Source organism: Pipra filicauda, unplaced genomic scaffold, assembly GCF_003945595.2.
Source record: "Pipra filicauda isolate LSUMZ 115617 unplaced genomic scaffold, ASM394559v2 scaffold294_size920599_pilon, whole genome shotgun sequence".
NCBI classification, from domain to species: Eukaryota; Metazoa; Chordata; class Aves; order Passeriformes; family Pipridae; genus Pipra; species Pipra filicauda.
This window is the reverse complement of record NW_024104414.1, coordinates 549,246-565,228: the sequence shown is the minus strand read 5'-3', so window position 1 is coordinate 565,228 and position 15,983 is coordinate 549,246. Positions and strand designations below refer to the sequence as shown.

Genomic DNA, 15,983 nt, shown 5'->3' with positions numbered 1-15,983 from the left:
ATGTTTTGTGAGTATCCCTATGAAAAAAGCCTGCTGTGCTGGACATCTGTCTCATGGCCAGTTACAAACTCCAGTTTGAAATTCTATTTGTATTTGTAAGTTCTTTCTCCATGGTGTCTGATAACATGTGACCTCTTACTGCAGCCTTTCTTTTGGGTGGGATGTTTACAGCACGTCTGTCCTCTGCCCAGCCTCTTATTTTCCTTGAAATTTTAGGAGCTTTGTTGTCTTTCAGGCTGAGTTAAAATTAAAATAGAATTAATTAAAAACCTATGACCTGGCTGTAAGGGCATGCACGCACACACACACAGAGTCTGTGAACCACAGCCCTGTTTCCTTCGGAAGCCAAGTTAAGAACAATTGAAGGAATTGGAAGGAATTTTTGATCTAGACAGAAATAGAGAAAAAGGACTGTCAGGATCTACAGGCAGTGTGGAGGCTGGAAAGAAAACAAACAGCTCGGGATGTCAGAGGGTGGGTGGTCTGCCATGGATACCAGCCTTGGTTGGTACATGGAATTGTCTCTTCCTACCCCTGACTCTGGTTCTCCTGCTCCAGGCACAACCTGATGCAGATGTGCTGGCAGTACAACCCGAAAATGCGGCCCACCTTCATCGAGATCATCGAGATGCTGAAGGAGGACTTGCACCCCAGCTTCCACGAGGTCTCCTTCTTCTACAGCGAGGAGAACAAACCTCTGGAGACGGAGGAGTACGAGATGGACTTTGAGAACATGGAGAGCATTCCCCTTGACCCCTCCTCATACTCCCAGAGGGACAAAGCGCTGGGGAGGGACAATGGACCCTCCATGGCCCTCAAGGGGAACTATGAGGAGCACATACCTTACACTCACATGAACGGTGGCAAGAAAAACGGGCGGATTCTCTCTATGCCCAGGTCAAGTCCTTCCTAACACTTCCTGTTGGGCCCCAGGGTTCTGTCTGCTTTTCCCCCCCCTCCACAAATCTCAGGACTCTTGTTATTGCTGCCACAGTGTATGACACACATCTACAAACTCTTCAGATTTTTAATCTTTTTTTTTTTTTTTGCCAAGTTGACTGGTTGTCAGTGGACTTATCTGTGAACATAAATGGAAGAGGTTTCCATGGCTGCTGTCCCTTCTGTAACCATGGTTTCACAACAGGAAGCAACTGTGTGAGCTAAACTGAAGGAGAAGCATCTGCATTTGCCAATAGAAGACATGAAGCTTGCTGGTGGTGTCTGAGCTACAGCCTCACAGTGTGGAACAAACCTTCTGCAGGACAAAAGCATTTCCAGTAGAATTCCAGGCTTTCAGGCAGACTCTCCGCTACAGCTGAAGGATTCAACACCTCAGTCGGATGCGCCAGATCCTCAGATTGACCAATAGCTGCTGCTTTCATCCTTTTTCAAGGGGTTAAGTCCCAGGGGTGCGTGCGTGGGCGTGTGTGTGCAGTATATCTGTGTGGGGTGGAACCTATAGCAAAATAGACACTTCTGGTTTTGTACACGAGTGACAATGCTTTCAGGCACATGGTGGGACTCTTGGGGTGTCCTGCACAGGGTCAGGAGTTGGACTCAATGATCCTGAAGGGTCCCTTCCAACTCAGTTGTTCTGTGTTCTCACAGGAGCTTTCCTCTTCTTGGAAGTGTGTACTTATCTTTTTTTCCGTTTCCTTGGAGGGACTGAATCCTAAACAGATTATTTTTATACTGAGGACTCTTGGGAGTAGGTTTTCTCTCATTCACAAATGAAGAAAACGTGCTGGGAGCCAAAGGAGCAGAAATCTGAGATTTGTGGGTACTTTTAAGACCAAACGGAGTAGGAGTCCCCTGACCTGAGACACGGAGTTTTCTGTCCTTACAGCATTGAGTATATATATTGTTTGTTGTAACATATTTAAAGATGTCTTTAGTTTAAATCTTAACTTCATATAAATTATTGACTGTTTATGATCCTTTCGGGGAAGGGAGAGTTTGGGGGATTGTTTGGTCTTAAAGTGGTCCAAAGATTTCAGAACGAACTAATTTTAGCCTCGGAGGAGCGATGAAGCACATGTTAAGTTCATACTTGACAAGGCTTTGTAATAGTTCCGTGATTTATACAACGCAGTCAGCTGGCTCCAGTCGAAGCCTGAATTTGGGCATTGGGAGCTGAAGGACACCAGAACATCCCAGCCCTGATCCTGCTCCTCCCTCACTTTGCCTTCTGTGCCACAGATGGAGCCGGCAGGAGAGGACAAGCACGAACTGCAGCCGAGAAAGGGACACGATGTGAAGGGGGGAGCACAAGGCTCTGGGCTCTGCACATGCAGCAGAAGCTGGAAGTGACTGGTTTGCTGCCTGTCTGTGCTTGCAGGTGTCCAACTTTGTGTTCCCTGAGATCTCTGCTGCAGAATTCCTGGGATGCGGCGTTTCGGCTCGTTGGGATGTCAGCTTTGGCCTTCTGGACTGTGCTTTGTTGTGCTGCTGTTTGCATAAAGGCAAAGGTGATTGATTAGCAAACTATGTTAGAGGATAATTGTGGAACTACGTGTGTCTCATGGTGTGGAGGGAGCGAGTCCGACTGGAGAAGGGCGGAAGCAGGAGATGAAGATGATGATGATGATGATGGATGTTGCAGGCCTGTGTCAGACAGGAGATGATTTAAAAGCGGAGAGAGATGCTCAGTCCTCCACTTCTGGAGAAGTCCAAGACCCATTTTGTGCTCTCTGCCAGGAGAAAATGAGGCTCCCTGGCCTGGGGATAGCAGGGAAGCTTAGCTGGTGTGTGGGTTTTGATTCCGGCCCGGGCAGAGCTGCTGTTGTAACCCAAGGAGAGGGGCTGCTGGAATGCGTAGGGAAGCACCTCTCCCAGCCCACACCGGTGGGCACAGCCTCGAGGGGCAATGACGGACTCTGGGCACCACCACGAGCCCTTTGTCAGGCCCTTTGCTGCTGGAGGCTGCTCAGTGCAGACCCAGGTGGAGGGCACAGCTTGCTCAAAAATTTTGGGTGGAAAACTCAGTCCAGACATGGGTGAGAACCTCTGGATTTCAAAAGGCCTTGTTTACATTTCTTCTGCTTTACAAAGTCGTAACTGTTTAGCAGTTCTATACTACACTGCAGGAAAGAAGACATATTCTCACACTTTTCTAAGGAAGAGAAGCTTTTCTTATTAGAATTTTTTTATTTATTTTAATATATAAAACACTGTAAAAAAAAAAAAGCAACAAACAATTTGTTTTCTTAAACACACAGAACATGTAAATTTGTATCCGTAAAATCTTGGCAGGTGGATGTGGTGGGATTATTTTTGTCCTGTTCTGGTGCAGTCTACCTCAGTGTTTCTTAAGGATATTTTTAATACTACACACCTCTAAACCTGTTTAAATATTTTGGTCTGGACCTATTGTGGATCAGGGAAAATCAGTATCAGCTGATTCCAATACCAGGGACCATTCATGAAGGGAATGGGAAAGAGAACAGTTCGTCACTGTTGATCCCTAATCTGAGCAGTAGTGACAATGAACCCATTTTCAAATTTGGATCTGATCTTGTCCTATTAGTTCTGTTGTGATTTTTAAAAAACAACACAACAAAAGAGCCATTTAAATGTTTGGACTGTAGTGAACTCATGACCTGAAAGAAGCAGGCTGCTTCCTCCTGGAGCAGCATGTGCCAGCATGGAGCGGGGACTGGGACCAGCCCTTGCTCTTGGGGTTGGATTGGAGTGTCTTGGTCCTGCCAGTGACCTCCTGAAATAAATCTTTCCCAGCACACCCTTGCTTTGATAACATTTCCAGTGGCAGTGATCATAACTGTGGAAAGAGAAGCTCTTTTATCTAAAGGAATATTGGAACCTCGTATTGGGTCTGGCTTTTCCACGTGGTTGATACTGGTTGGCCCTGTGAGTACACATGGTTTGCAACACTCAGATCACTGAACCAGGGAGCATGTGTTGCTCCATGGACAAGAGTCCATTCCCATGGCTCATCTTCCCTCTGCACCAAACGGAGCAGTTGTTTGTACCCAGCACTGTGTGTAAAGATTCCTCTGGTCATCCTTCCTACCTTGTGCCCGGAGTGTGGAGAGGTGTGTGGTACCAGTGGGGGAGGGTGTCGTGTTTCTCCTTTTTAAAAACAAATAACACTAGTAGTTGCTGCTCGTGGCTGTTCCTGATCACACTCAGCTGTAGAATTAGGAAGAATAAAATCACCCATAAAGCCCAGCTCTCACTGCTGGAAGATCCTTACTCAGCCCATAGCCAACACGATCCTTGCCCCAGGGATGCCTCAATCCTTCCTTGGATCTCACTGATTCTGCTCAGAGACATGAGGACTTTATACAAGTGGAGACTGCATGTGCCAGATGAAAGCTCTGGGGTGCTGTGAGCGCCCCCAGCCTGGGCAGGGGCGTTGAGCTGAGCCTTTCTTGGGGGGAGCTGCTGCTTTTGCTCCAGCCAGATCCTTATGGGGTGAGAATTCCCAGCTGCAGTGGAAGCACAACATTCACTGCTGCTGCTCAGGAGGAGCAGGAGAGCAGGTGGGATGGCTGGAGGAGGGCAGCCAGCATCAGCAAGTGGGAAGCTCTTTCTTTCCTTGCATTAGTATTTACTGGAGGGTTGGCTCCTGCCCTTTGTGTGCAGAGAACGTCTCACTCGCAGCACAAGAGACTCTTCAGCCTGTCCAGGAGCAGCTGGAGCCTCCTGGACACAATCTGGCATCCCCACATAGACAGAAATTCACTCTGTGGTGAATCATGAGGAGCAAGAAACAGCTCTCTGTGCTCTGCTGAGCTTTCACTGAGAAAATGTCTGAAGTGTGAGGCTGGAGGTTTCTCAGAAAGGTTTCCACATAAATTCAATTGCCACTTCCTGAATGACTCTTGCCAATCTGGAACTTCTCTTGCAGGCCAGTGCAGTGCTGCAAAGCTTGTCTGCCAGGTTAGGAACGTGTCTGTCTTGGCTGCTTGTAAATACTCTATTGTGTTGTAAAATAGAAGAGCTAAAACTCTGTGCCAGCACTGGGTTGGGAAAAGTGATGGGAACTAGACCACACTGCAACGATGATCGTAAAGCAGCTGTGTGGATATGGAAGAGGCTGCTTTTAGGTTGCTAAAGGGTACTCTTAATTTGTGGGTAGTTTATCTCTTTCCTCCTAAATTTGTATTATAGCGATGGGACACTTTGCTTAATTTTAGTATGTTGCATATAATGTTGGGAAACAAAAAGCCTCAAAGTTGCTTCTTGTGTTACTGAGCTGACTGTGATGAAGGCAAGTAGGAAACGACAGGAGCCAGAAGGGTGCTGAGCCTCTGTTTTAGGGGAGGGAGGGAGGGAGGGAGGCAGTCGAGTTCCCTCTCAACACCACTGTGACACAGAGACGGACCCTGAGGTCCCCCAGGCCCTTCGCTGCAAGTGGCGATTCCTGCTACCAAGACTGGAACCTTGTTTTTACAAGTCAGAAAGTCAAATATCTTTGTGCCATAAAACCTTACTCTCAAGGCTGTGCTAGGTGCTCCCGTGATCCGTGCGGGATTGGTTCCGAGCCTGGAGTGAGCCAGGAACTGCAGATAAACCCTGTGATCTTCTTGCTGTGCCCTCGGAGGACGTGCAGGCACCCCGGTCCCTCCGAAAGAGCTCCTCATAATGTCCTGTGTGTGCGGTCCAGGGAAAGGAACTGTCAAATGGATTGGAATCAAGAAATAAGTTAATTCATGAAATTTGAAATAAGATTAGTTTGGTTATTTGTATGAATTTAATGGAATTTGGCCTTTTTATTACCTTCTGCTTGGCTCTGTGTTCCCTCTGCTTGGATTCTGTCTGTGAGTGTCAGTGTAAGGCCTTGACGTGTTCAGCCTCGTTACAAGCATCACAAGAGTGAAGCCAATCATCCAGTTGACTTCTGGAGGAACCTGACTGTTGAAAAACAACTCTAAAGTTACCGTTTTTAGCAAATCTGCTGTCATTAAATGTGTATTTCTTTTTAAAATGAATTTGCTTGTCCTTCTTGGAAGGAAGCACTTATTCTTGCAGTTTGGGCAAATTCACTGCAGCACAATGTAAGCTGTAAGGGGACAGGTAGAGAAATGACTTTTTAAATATTGTATAATAAAGTTAGTATTAACTCCTATGGCGTTATTATTTTTTTGCCAACAGGTTTGCAATCGGCAAAAAATTCTGTTCCTGGTGGTGGTTTTTTTCCCAGTCCAGGTTCCAGCTGGTGGGATTCAAATAGTTTCTTTTCTCAGCCCTGAAGGTCCCTTGGGAGCAGGTGGCTGGGAAAACTTGGGATAGTCCTGGCAGCTAAAGAGGAACCGCCAGTGGAGGTTCCCGCCAGTGGGCACAGATGCTCTTGCTTAGCTGAGCCCCGACCCCTGGTAAGTCCCAGCAGCACCAGTAAATCTTGAGCTTAGGACTAATTACCTGAGAGCTCCGAGCTGGACTCGACGCCAAAGCTCTGTTAATTCAGACTCTCCCAGAAGGATTCCAGTGCTTCAACCATCTCTGCTTCCAAGGGCTTCTCCTGTGACAAAAACTGATGGAGAATTTTAGAAAGACCACCTCTAAATCTGGAAAAGTAAGAGTGTTCTTTAAACAGGGAAAGCATTACCTTTGGCTTAAGTTTGGGGAATGATTTTATTCTTGGAGTATCAGAACTGGTTTGTGTTTTAGGACCCGCATGGATGGGGGAACTGGGCATCGGCTTCATCAAACACAGCCCAGAGCAAATGCTCTTTGCTTGCACTTAAATAAGCCACAGTTTCATGTTAAATTATATTCTGTGAGGCCTTGGGTTTTTTTTATTTTCTTTCCCAGTTTATTCTTGCTCCTTCCACCTTTCCCTCTGCATATTTAAGGTTCCAGAATACAAATACTACTGCAGATAACTCTCCTTTGAAATAAAGGATCAAATGTGCCACAATTTATTCTTTTTTAAAAAGGAAGAGAAAGGAAAACCTTCCCCCCTGATTTATTTTTTCAATCTTTTCATATCTAAGAGCCAAGCAGTGACATGTACAGAAAATATCTTTGAATATTGAGGAAAAAAATTCTTGCTGTGTCAGAGTATTGAACAATTAACTGTTTATATTAAAATTATGAATAAATTATCCAAGAATAACTGTTCATTTTTTGTCTGCTGTCTGTGCAGCACCTGAAGGCTGCTTCGCCATAGAGAAAGCACTAAATTAATGCTAAATAATTATTGGAATAAGCCCCAATAAACCCAAATAACACAGGCATGTGGTGTGAAGGCAATGCAATTCTCCTTGATGGGCCATGCCCTCATCCCAGGGTTCTCAGCAGCTTGATGCCATCGGGTAGACATTGGTACTGGGGTCCTTCTGCCTGATACATCAAGAGCTGTGGCTCTGTGATGTAATTGTTATTTTCTGTGCATGGACCAAGTCTTCCTTCCTCAGAGGGGGACAAACTCCTCACAGGCAGATTTAAAGCATAGAAGTCAGAGGATCAGCTTCACCACCGTCCTGGGGTGGAGCTGCTGTAATGGGATGTGCACCAGGAACCTCCTGTCTTGCCTCCCATCGTGCCCAGGCCCTTTCCGGTGCGTCAAATCTTTCTAATTTAGACCTGGTTTTGTTTCAACAAAGCCAAGATTTCCCTCCTGTTCAGCTGCACCAACGAGGTGAGGGACTTGCTCTTCCTCTCCTTATCTGCTTACTGAAGATGTCCTGCTTGCTTTCCCTTCAGTGACATCACTCAGGTGGGATTGCCGTGGCCATTTCAGCAGGAGCAGGAGCTGCTGCTGGTGCCAGCTCCTCGTGGGGCTGCCAGCCAGGTGGTGTGGTGCAGCCAAGCATCTGGTGGAGTCAATATGATGGCTTAGTATTTCCTTCCCCGTGACTCCATCCAACCACAGTGTGGTTTGCTGAGCTCCTCCCTGACAGCTGCTCTGGCCCTGGCTCTTCCTGCCTCAGCCCTGCTCATGCTCTTTCCTTGCCCAACCTTGGAGTCTGCTTTGGACACATGTGGAGCTCTGCTCCCTGACTTGCCCCTCAAGAGGATACAGGGAGTTGTACACCCATGCAATGAGTTGCTACAAAAGCAAGTAGCAAATGGGTGGTGACTCCACCACCTCCCCGGGCAGCCCCTTCCAATGCCTGGCAACCCTTTCAGTGAAGAAATTTCTTCTGATGTCCAGCCTGAACCTCTCCTGGCACAGTTTGAGGCCATTTCCTCTTGTCCTGTCCCTTGTTCCCTGGGAGCAGAGCCCAACTCCCACCTGGCTTCCCCCCTCCTGTCAGGGAGTTGCAGAGAGGAGCCTCCTTTTCTCCAGGCTGAGCCCCTCCCAGCTCCCTCAGCTGCTTCTGCCCCTTCCCCAGCTCCATTCCCTTCCCTGGACATGCTCCAGCCCCTCAATGTCCTTCTTCCAGGCCTGGAACTGGACACAGAACTCAAGGCCTCACCAGTGCCATTTCTTTACTGAACCCATCTGGAGTTCTCTTACTGGGGGAATGACGGCATACAAACTAGTATTTTAAGATGTTTTGGAGTTGCTTCTTCTGGCACAAGCTTGTTCTCTGGGGATCCTAAAATGCAAAATTAAACAAAGCCACAAAGCTTGAACTTGCTGTCCTAGGAGCTTTGCTGCCTGCTGGGCTCTCTAAGATGCTGTGGGGAGGCTGCTGAGGCTCAGCCAGCCCTCCTGCCCTTATCCCTTCCAGTCTGCCTGCATAGCTCAGCTTCGGCAACCCCCAAACTGTGTCAGACGTGGCTGAAGGAGAAGAGCTTGTCCTGATTTGAGCTGAGGACAACTCACCATCCCATCAGCTGGAGCAGCTGCCTGGTGTTTAGGAGCAGCCCTGATCTCTGATGCTAATCGAGCTCTTGTGGACTTCAGAGAAATTAAACCTTAATTTCTCTTTGCTCTTGTGGGTTCCTGGAGCACGGGGTAATTGCTATTCTAAGTGCTGCCAAAGCTGCGGTCTCTGAGTAATTGGAGTGTGGAGTGGATCTTGTTCTGATTAGGGCTTGGCTGGGGCTGGTGAGTGCTTGGGGCTCTGGGATGAGTGGTGTGTGTGCATCAGCCACGGGGCTCATTGGGAAGGAGGGAATGGCTGTGTGGACAAACCTGAGCCTGGACCAGGGGCATCACCCCTCTGGCCCTGGAGCTGAAGTCCCTGTCTCTCACCTGCGTGGATGAATTTGGCCATCACAGGCATTTCCGTGCTTTGCTGTCGTTTCATTCTCTGTAAGACTGAGACCTGATGGGCTTCGAGTCTCTGCTGCAGCCCAAGGTCAAACCATGACAGCAAAGACTCGTTCATAGGAGCCCTGTGAGGCTCAAATGGTGCAAGGAGCCCCCGGGCTGGGCTGGGTGTGCCGGGCTTTCGTGGCACATGCACACACACAGAGTGGTTTTTCTCTGAAGAGAACAGGAAGCAGTTGTGGCAATAGCTGTTCCTCGTAGCCATTGCAAGTTCAGCAGCTCCCAGGGCTCCTGCTGGGTTTCTGGGGGTTTGCAACCCCCCTGGGGACTCTGCTGGACCCTCCCGGAGCCCAGACCCTCCGGAGGGTGAGAGAGATTGTTGGGGCAGCACTGGGGCCGCTGTTGTGGAAAATGCAGCGTGGGAGAGGTGGGTTTGTTTGTGCCGTCAGAAAGGGGAAGCGGTGAGAGGGTTGAGCCAACAGCCCTCGTGAGCAAACCACCCTCATGGCTGCTGCTCCCCTGGTGAGGCTCCGCTTCTTGCTTTGCTCCAGCAGCTGGAGAAGCCGGGGCTGTGGGATCCAGATGTGCACAGGGAACCCACCACAGGGATTCCTCCAGCCCTCAGGGTAAGTCGCTCCCCGCACAAGCTCCATGCCACAACAACGGGGTTGTCATTCGTCTTCCTCAAGGCCTTGTGAGGAAGCAACTTGTCCTGAAGCCAAAAGTCCCAGTGCTGGATTTTGTGCAGCCTCCCCCCTGCACAGGCTTAAGGGCACAACGTGGACTTGGGACTCTGAGCTCACGGGGAGCTTCACTCTGCTAGGAGTGAAGAGGAGGAGACAAGGTCTAGGAGAGAAGTGTGTCCCCATGGCTGGTTCTGGGGCAGTTCTGGGCTGGCTGGGCACCCTTCAGGTGCTGCTCTTGGCTTCTGCTGCTGCTGTGCCACAGCTGAAGGTTTGCAAAGGCACCCTGGCACTGCGCACAGCTGGGTTTTGGGCTGGGTGCAAGAGGGGTCCGTGCCTCTTGGGAGCCCCAAATTCCACTCCAAACTGCCCAGTCCAGTTACTGGGGAGATGGAAGCAGAGGGGATGTGGGGAGGGGTGTACTGATGACACTTTGGGTTTTGTGGCCAGGTGAGGGAAATGGTTTTTGCCACCTGCCTTTGCACAACACTAGCCCAGCCTGGGCTCCAAGCCAGGAGGTACCTGTGGTTGTTCCCAAACTGGCTGTGCTCTGCTCAGTGAGGCCACAAGTGTCAGGTAAACAGCAGGGAGGAGGTTTGGTCTGGCCCAAGAGCCCAGCAGCTGCACTGGGATAAAACTTGACTTCTTCAGCCTAATTGAGGGATTGGGAGCAAACTTTGGAGCCAGTCTTGGCTGAGGGGATGGTGCCAGTCAAGAGCAGTGGCCTTGGAGACCTCGGAATGGGGACTTTGTTCTCTTGGGGCAGTTTGGAGTTGGCTAAGATTGCTCCCACCTGCCTCCCTGCATGGGAGAGCTGAGGAGGGCTTGGAGAAAGGTCCTTGCCAGGGGATGGGGACTTACTGTGAACTGCAGGAGGATGCTGATGTTGCAGACGGACAGGGTTTCGTGTGGTCCCTTGCAGGGGTTCTACCACAGCACTTGAAACCAAGAACAAAGGTACAAATGTCAAGCCTGTGGTCTTAACTCTTACTCTGCACTGCAGGTGACCCTTACCCAGTGTCACTTCAGGTTCTGCTCCCGCCAAACGGCCTGGAAGGTGGTGATTTGCCATGCTGACAGCTGACAGCCATGGATGGAGCTGGGAGGCTCTGGCAGAGGGGAAGGGGGTTGTGGTGTGCTAACAGCATGTTTTCTGTTTCAGTCTGCAAGCCTTGAGCAGTGCTTGGGGGCTGTGTGTGTTCTGGGGCTGCTGATCCCCAGGTCCAGCTGTAGGAAGTCACTGACCCATCACACAGGTAGGAACGCCAGGGACCAGGAATTTCTCCCTGGCTACAGCTTCCATCAGCTGATACTTCTGACAAAACACTTGGCTCCTCCACTCCCCCCTTGGCAGCCCCTGGGCTGCAGCCCTGCAGCGCTGCCTTAGAGCGCGCTGAGCTCTGCTGTGCTCTGTGCTGGCGTCTCCTGCTCTGGGCTGTACCTTGCACGGGGCTCCCAAATGTCAGACTCGCTGCTCAACCACTCCTGGCCATCGTTTTCCAAGCACTGGAAGAAGAGATGGTCCTTTAAGCGAGGTAATGGCCTGTGCGTGGGGAGAGTGGGCTGAGAGCGTGTTGGGAGATGGGCTGCTGCAGGATGGGAGGACAGCCTGTCCTGAGCTGAGCAGGTACCAAAGAACATTGGGGCCCCAGGCAGAGCTTGTTTTGGGGTGCTACCCCTCCTCCCTGCAGGGGACACTGCCTAAGTGCTGGTTAATGCTTTTTGTTCCACTTCATCTTCTTTTCAAGGCACATAAATGCCTTCAGGAGCTGAGGAATGGGTTGAATATCAGCCTTCTGGTTTTGTATTAAGTTTGTTTCATGGCTGGCAGTGAGCTGGAGGTCCTGGTTCTTGCAGACAGCTGTCTCTGCACGCTGCCTGGAGAGAGCTTGGGGTTTGAGCAGATGCTGGGGAAAGATTCTTCTGGTCTTCCAGTGAGGGCTGGTGAGCACTGCCAGAGCTGTGCAGTTTGGGTGGCCCTGGCTGGGCTTCCCAGTGTCTGACAGCAGGGATGGGAAGTGACAGCAGTTGAGTGAACTGACCTCATTCCTGCATGTGGTGCCATGACTTGGAAATAGGGAAGTGAGAGCCCTGACATTTGCAGTCCCAGAGAAGCTGGACACTGCTGTTCTTGCCTCCAAACACTACTTCAGGCTGACGATGTTGGATACCTTTACCTGTGTCATTAGAGCTTCTGGCACTCTTTCTCCTCCATTATTCCTCGACCCCTCCCAGTTCTCTTCTGATGTGGATGTGCAGGAGACCAAGATCCGAACTGAACACTTGAAGGAACGTCAGTTCAGAGCAGGAGGCAGGGTCCAGCTGGATACCCCACTCCAGCCTCCCCAGTGCCGTGCCTGCTGGGGTGGTTGTGCTCACTGGGAAGGCTCAGGTGAGCTGATTTCTCTAACAAATGAATCAGCCTCACGGTGCTCTCAAGCACTGACTGCTTTGGAGAGGACCTGGGTAGAATCAGCTCCTCTCAACATCTGCTTTCAGAGCAGTTTGTCCCAATGGGGCTTGAGCTGTGGGCACAAAACATTGGGGTCTCACTCCAGAGTGAATCAGAGGGGCTGCAAATCCCCCTCAGCCCCGCCAAGACCTTTCAGCTGAGAGTGAGCAGAAAACAGTGCTGGCTGCCTGCTCCTCTGCACCCAACAGCCAGGCCTCAGGCAGGGTGATAAGGCAGCAGTTCCCTGTACAGTGTGTTACAGTGTGAGACAGCTTATCGTCCCCCTCCCCTGCCTGGGCTGCAGGAGCCAATCCCCACCACTGCCAACGAGGACAATGAGGGGCCCAGATCAGGCCAGGGTCTGCCCTTCAGCTCATTTTGGCACAGGGAGTTCAGCACTTGCTTTCCCAAGGTTTTTCCCTATGGCTCTGGACACCCTGCAACACAGTCTGTGAAGGGCAGCTGGTGCAGGGCCAGCAGAGCAGGGGCCGGGGGAGATGGAATCACTTTTTTTTCTTGTCTGTGATGCTCCCCGTGGTTTTCCAACAGTCTCTACCCTGGCTGCTGGGAAATGCCCAGACATTCTGGTCTTTCCTTCCTCCTGGGATTGTTTCACGTAGCAGAACTGCCCAGTGCCTTTATCCCAATGCATTTGGTTTGGCCTTTCCCTGGTGGGAACGCAGACAATGTTTGATGTTGGAGGATGTGACTGGCGTGGTGAGAGCTGCCATCCGTTTTTCCTCTGACGTGTTTCCCTGTCAGCGTCAGCCTGGCTCCAGCGTCAACTGGAGACCTGTAGCATCCGGCACCAAGCTGGGGGCAGGTGAGGACAGGACACTGCTGGCAGAGCTCGTTCCAGCGCTGGCTGCTCTGATGCTGTCACCTGCTGTGACACTCGTGGGTGCATCTCCAGTGACCAGCCTGTCCGAGGGAAAGCAGCAGAGGTGGTAGTAGGAGGGAGGGTTTGACTATAGGTCTGAGTTGGAATTATTAAAATCTCTGCTGAGCTCCCAGTGGCCTTGCACAGAGTTATAGCCAGGGCAGCTCATCCAGCTGATCCCATTGTCCCCATAGCATCAAAACCCCCGAGATTGTCCCAGATTGTCACATGCACTGGACACCTGTCACTGCTTCCTTCCTCTGCACGCAGCAGCCAAGGGTCCTCATGTTTCACCTGTGGGAAGCTCTGGCATAGTGCAGGGACCATCCCAGCCCAGCTTCCTCCCCAGCTCTGCCCTGGGAATTCCTCTGAGGAGGCTGCTCCCTGCAGCAATAACCTTTTATGGTTCCTGGCCAGAGGCGAATTAAGCAAATGCAATACCTAATCTGCTTAATGTTCTCCTAAAGCAAACAGTATTTGTTTTTGAAAGTGTCATTTTGTCATCCCGTCTAAAGCTTAAACTGAGGGAAGGTGACTGCTGCTGTCTGCCAGTGCCTGGGGGGCCAAGATTCCCCATCCCCTTATCACCACGCTGGACATGTATCCTTCCAAACAGGCTTGAGTGCATGGTCCAAGAGACTCAAGGGGCTCCAGAGTTTGCCACACTTGCTGATACTGGGTGACCACCTTGATGGTGGATATAGGGATGTTCACAGCCCCCCAAACCTGTCTCCCTCCTGTGTGTGCTCCACGCTGCTCCTTCCTTGCTCACCATCCCACAACTTTCCATCACTGCCTTGCCCAAGCACCCTCACAGCTCAGCTCTGCTCCCGGTGCCAGCCTAGCATCAACTGGCTGAGACTGAGATGTGGGAGCCCGGAATTGCAGTGGCTGGTGCTCACATATTGCCTAAAATGGCCTCCCCATGGCTGCAGCCTGTGAGCTGCGTGTCTCCGCCTCCACAGCCACCATGCTCCCTGGAACTGATTTATCACGTGTTGAACCGAGAGTGTCTGAAGCCTCCGAGGAGGATTTAAGTCCTTTGGTGGGTCTGGAGGGGCTCTGTTGACTGCAGCCTATGCCTTTGGCCAAATCCTGAGCCCTGCATGGCACAGGCAGAGCACAGGAAATACTTTCCAGGCCTCCGTGGAGCTGACTCTGTTCCAGGGATCCACTTTAGAGCAGCACAGAGCCTTGTGCAGGCCCAGAGTAGCCTTGGCAGGATGGCCGGACCTTGAATGGGAGGAAAAAACTCTTTGTTTTAGCTAAACCTGTGGGCCAGGGCTCTGGTCTTTGTCAGGCCACCATCCTTGTCAGCTCCAGCAGCCACATTCCTGCTGCCTCCCGGGCCTTTGCTGCTTTAACTGTGGGCAGTTCGCTGCTGAAGGGATGGCAAGAACAGGGAATCTCCTTTCTCTTCCTTCCTTGTACTTGTATGAGGGTCCTGGTCCCCCTGGGACCTTCCCCACCTCCTGGTTGCTTCCCTTGGGTCCATTCTTCCTTAACCTTCATCCCAGCCTGTTTGGGGACTTCAATGGCTTTTACTGCTCACTGACACTTTTAGGTGCTGTTTCCTACAAGCTCATGCCAAAACCTGTGCTGGTTTAAAGGTGCATTGACTTCAAAATGCTGATTTTTCATTACAAGCTGAATCCAGATGAATTCAAGGAAAGCAAAAGGTGATGTTCAATAAGTTACTAAACCTCTGCTGTTTGCAGGTGTGGCTCAGGAACATCCTGGACAAGAATTTGTCTATTCATTAAAAATGTCTTGTGAAGTAAATTTTACAACCTTGCTAGAAAGCCTGTTTCAGATTTTCCCTGATCTTATAGCTAGAAAGCCCATAATTAAAATAGTGCCTTCACAGAGTGTTTTCTTTCTATATTATTTATAGTCCCTCACTTGAAACCACCACAGACATTTAAACACACCAAACGCCCCTTAAAACAGAAAATCTGGCATCTGCAGTGTGTAGTGGGATCCAAGGAACAAACATCCCAACTATTCCTCATGTTTGCTGCCTTTTTTTAGTTGGCACCACACAATTCCTGGCTGAATTGTGGAGCTTTATAACCCACAGCAGGATGCAAGATTTCCAAGAGTGTGTTTCTTAACAATGTCTTCCTCACATTAATGTTTTTATACTTGCCTTTCCTGGTGTGTGAGCGATTTCTAGCAGTTTCCTGCTGGTTTTTCCCACTAGATAGATATGGCCACTTACAGTCTCTTGCTGTTGTTCTCTGCATCTTCAGAGATCCACCATGGTTCTTCAGCCAACAGCCTGGCTGTTTTCCCTTCACCTCAGCTGTGTGTATCCCAAAAGAATAAAAAGACCTCCGTGAGTCACGCAATGGTTTAGAGATTGTGGCTGAGGTTTACAGTGTGTCTCGCTCCATAGGAATGTGCTTCACTCAGCTGGAAGATCTATTGTACCATGACACACATTCAGACCATGGCTTTGTTTCTCAATGAGTTATCAGGTGGTGTACGCACACTCAGGTTCACATTCCTGCATGGGGAAAATGCACAGGAGTGAGCTGTGCTCCCACTATTGCTCTGCACATTCAGTGTTGTCTGGAGTCAATAATGTGCCTCCAATTTGCCTCCCAGTGGCATCCTTTATTCCTTAAGGATGAAAAGAAAATTTCTGACAGTATTTTTATTCCTAGATTTCTGCTTCAAAGGTCCATAATATCAATAACAGCCATCAAAATGTGTTTGAGTCTTCTTCTTTTACTGTGGAAATGGCCTCTGCAGCATAGGACATCTGACATGGGTCTGGCTGGGACGGCGAAAGCCTGGTCTCTGTCCTTGCACATGCTGCAGCTCAAAGGATGA

General features: G+C 50.0%; 1 protein-coding gene across 1 annotated transcript in view; it reads left to right on the top strand.

Annotated features, from left to right (window-relative positions):
• INSR (insulin receptor) overlaps positions 1-6,091 on the top strand; it is a 58,720-nt gene extending 52,629 nt beyond the window's left edge. The window contains exon 21 of the mRNA XM_027715471.2: positions 559-6,091. Coding sequence (XP_027571272.1) covers positions 559-913 — 355 coding nt within the window. The 3' untranslated portion in view covers positions 914-6,091. The remainder of the gene's footprint in view (positions 1-558) is intronic.
• The last annotated feature ends 9,892 nt before the right edge of the window (positions 6,092-15,983 follow it).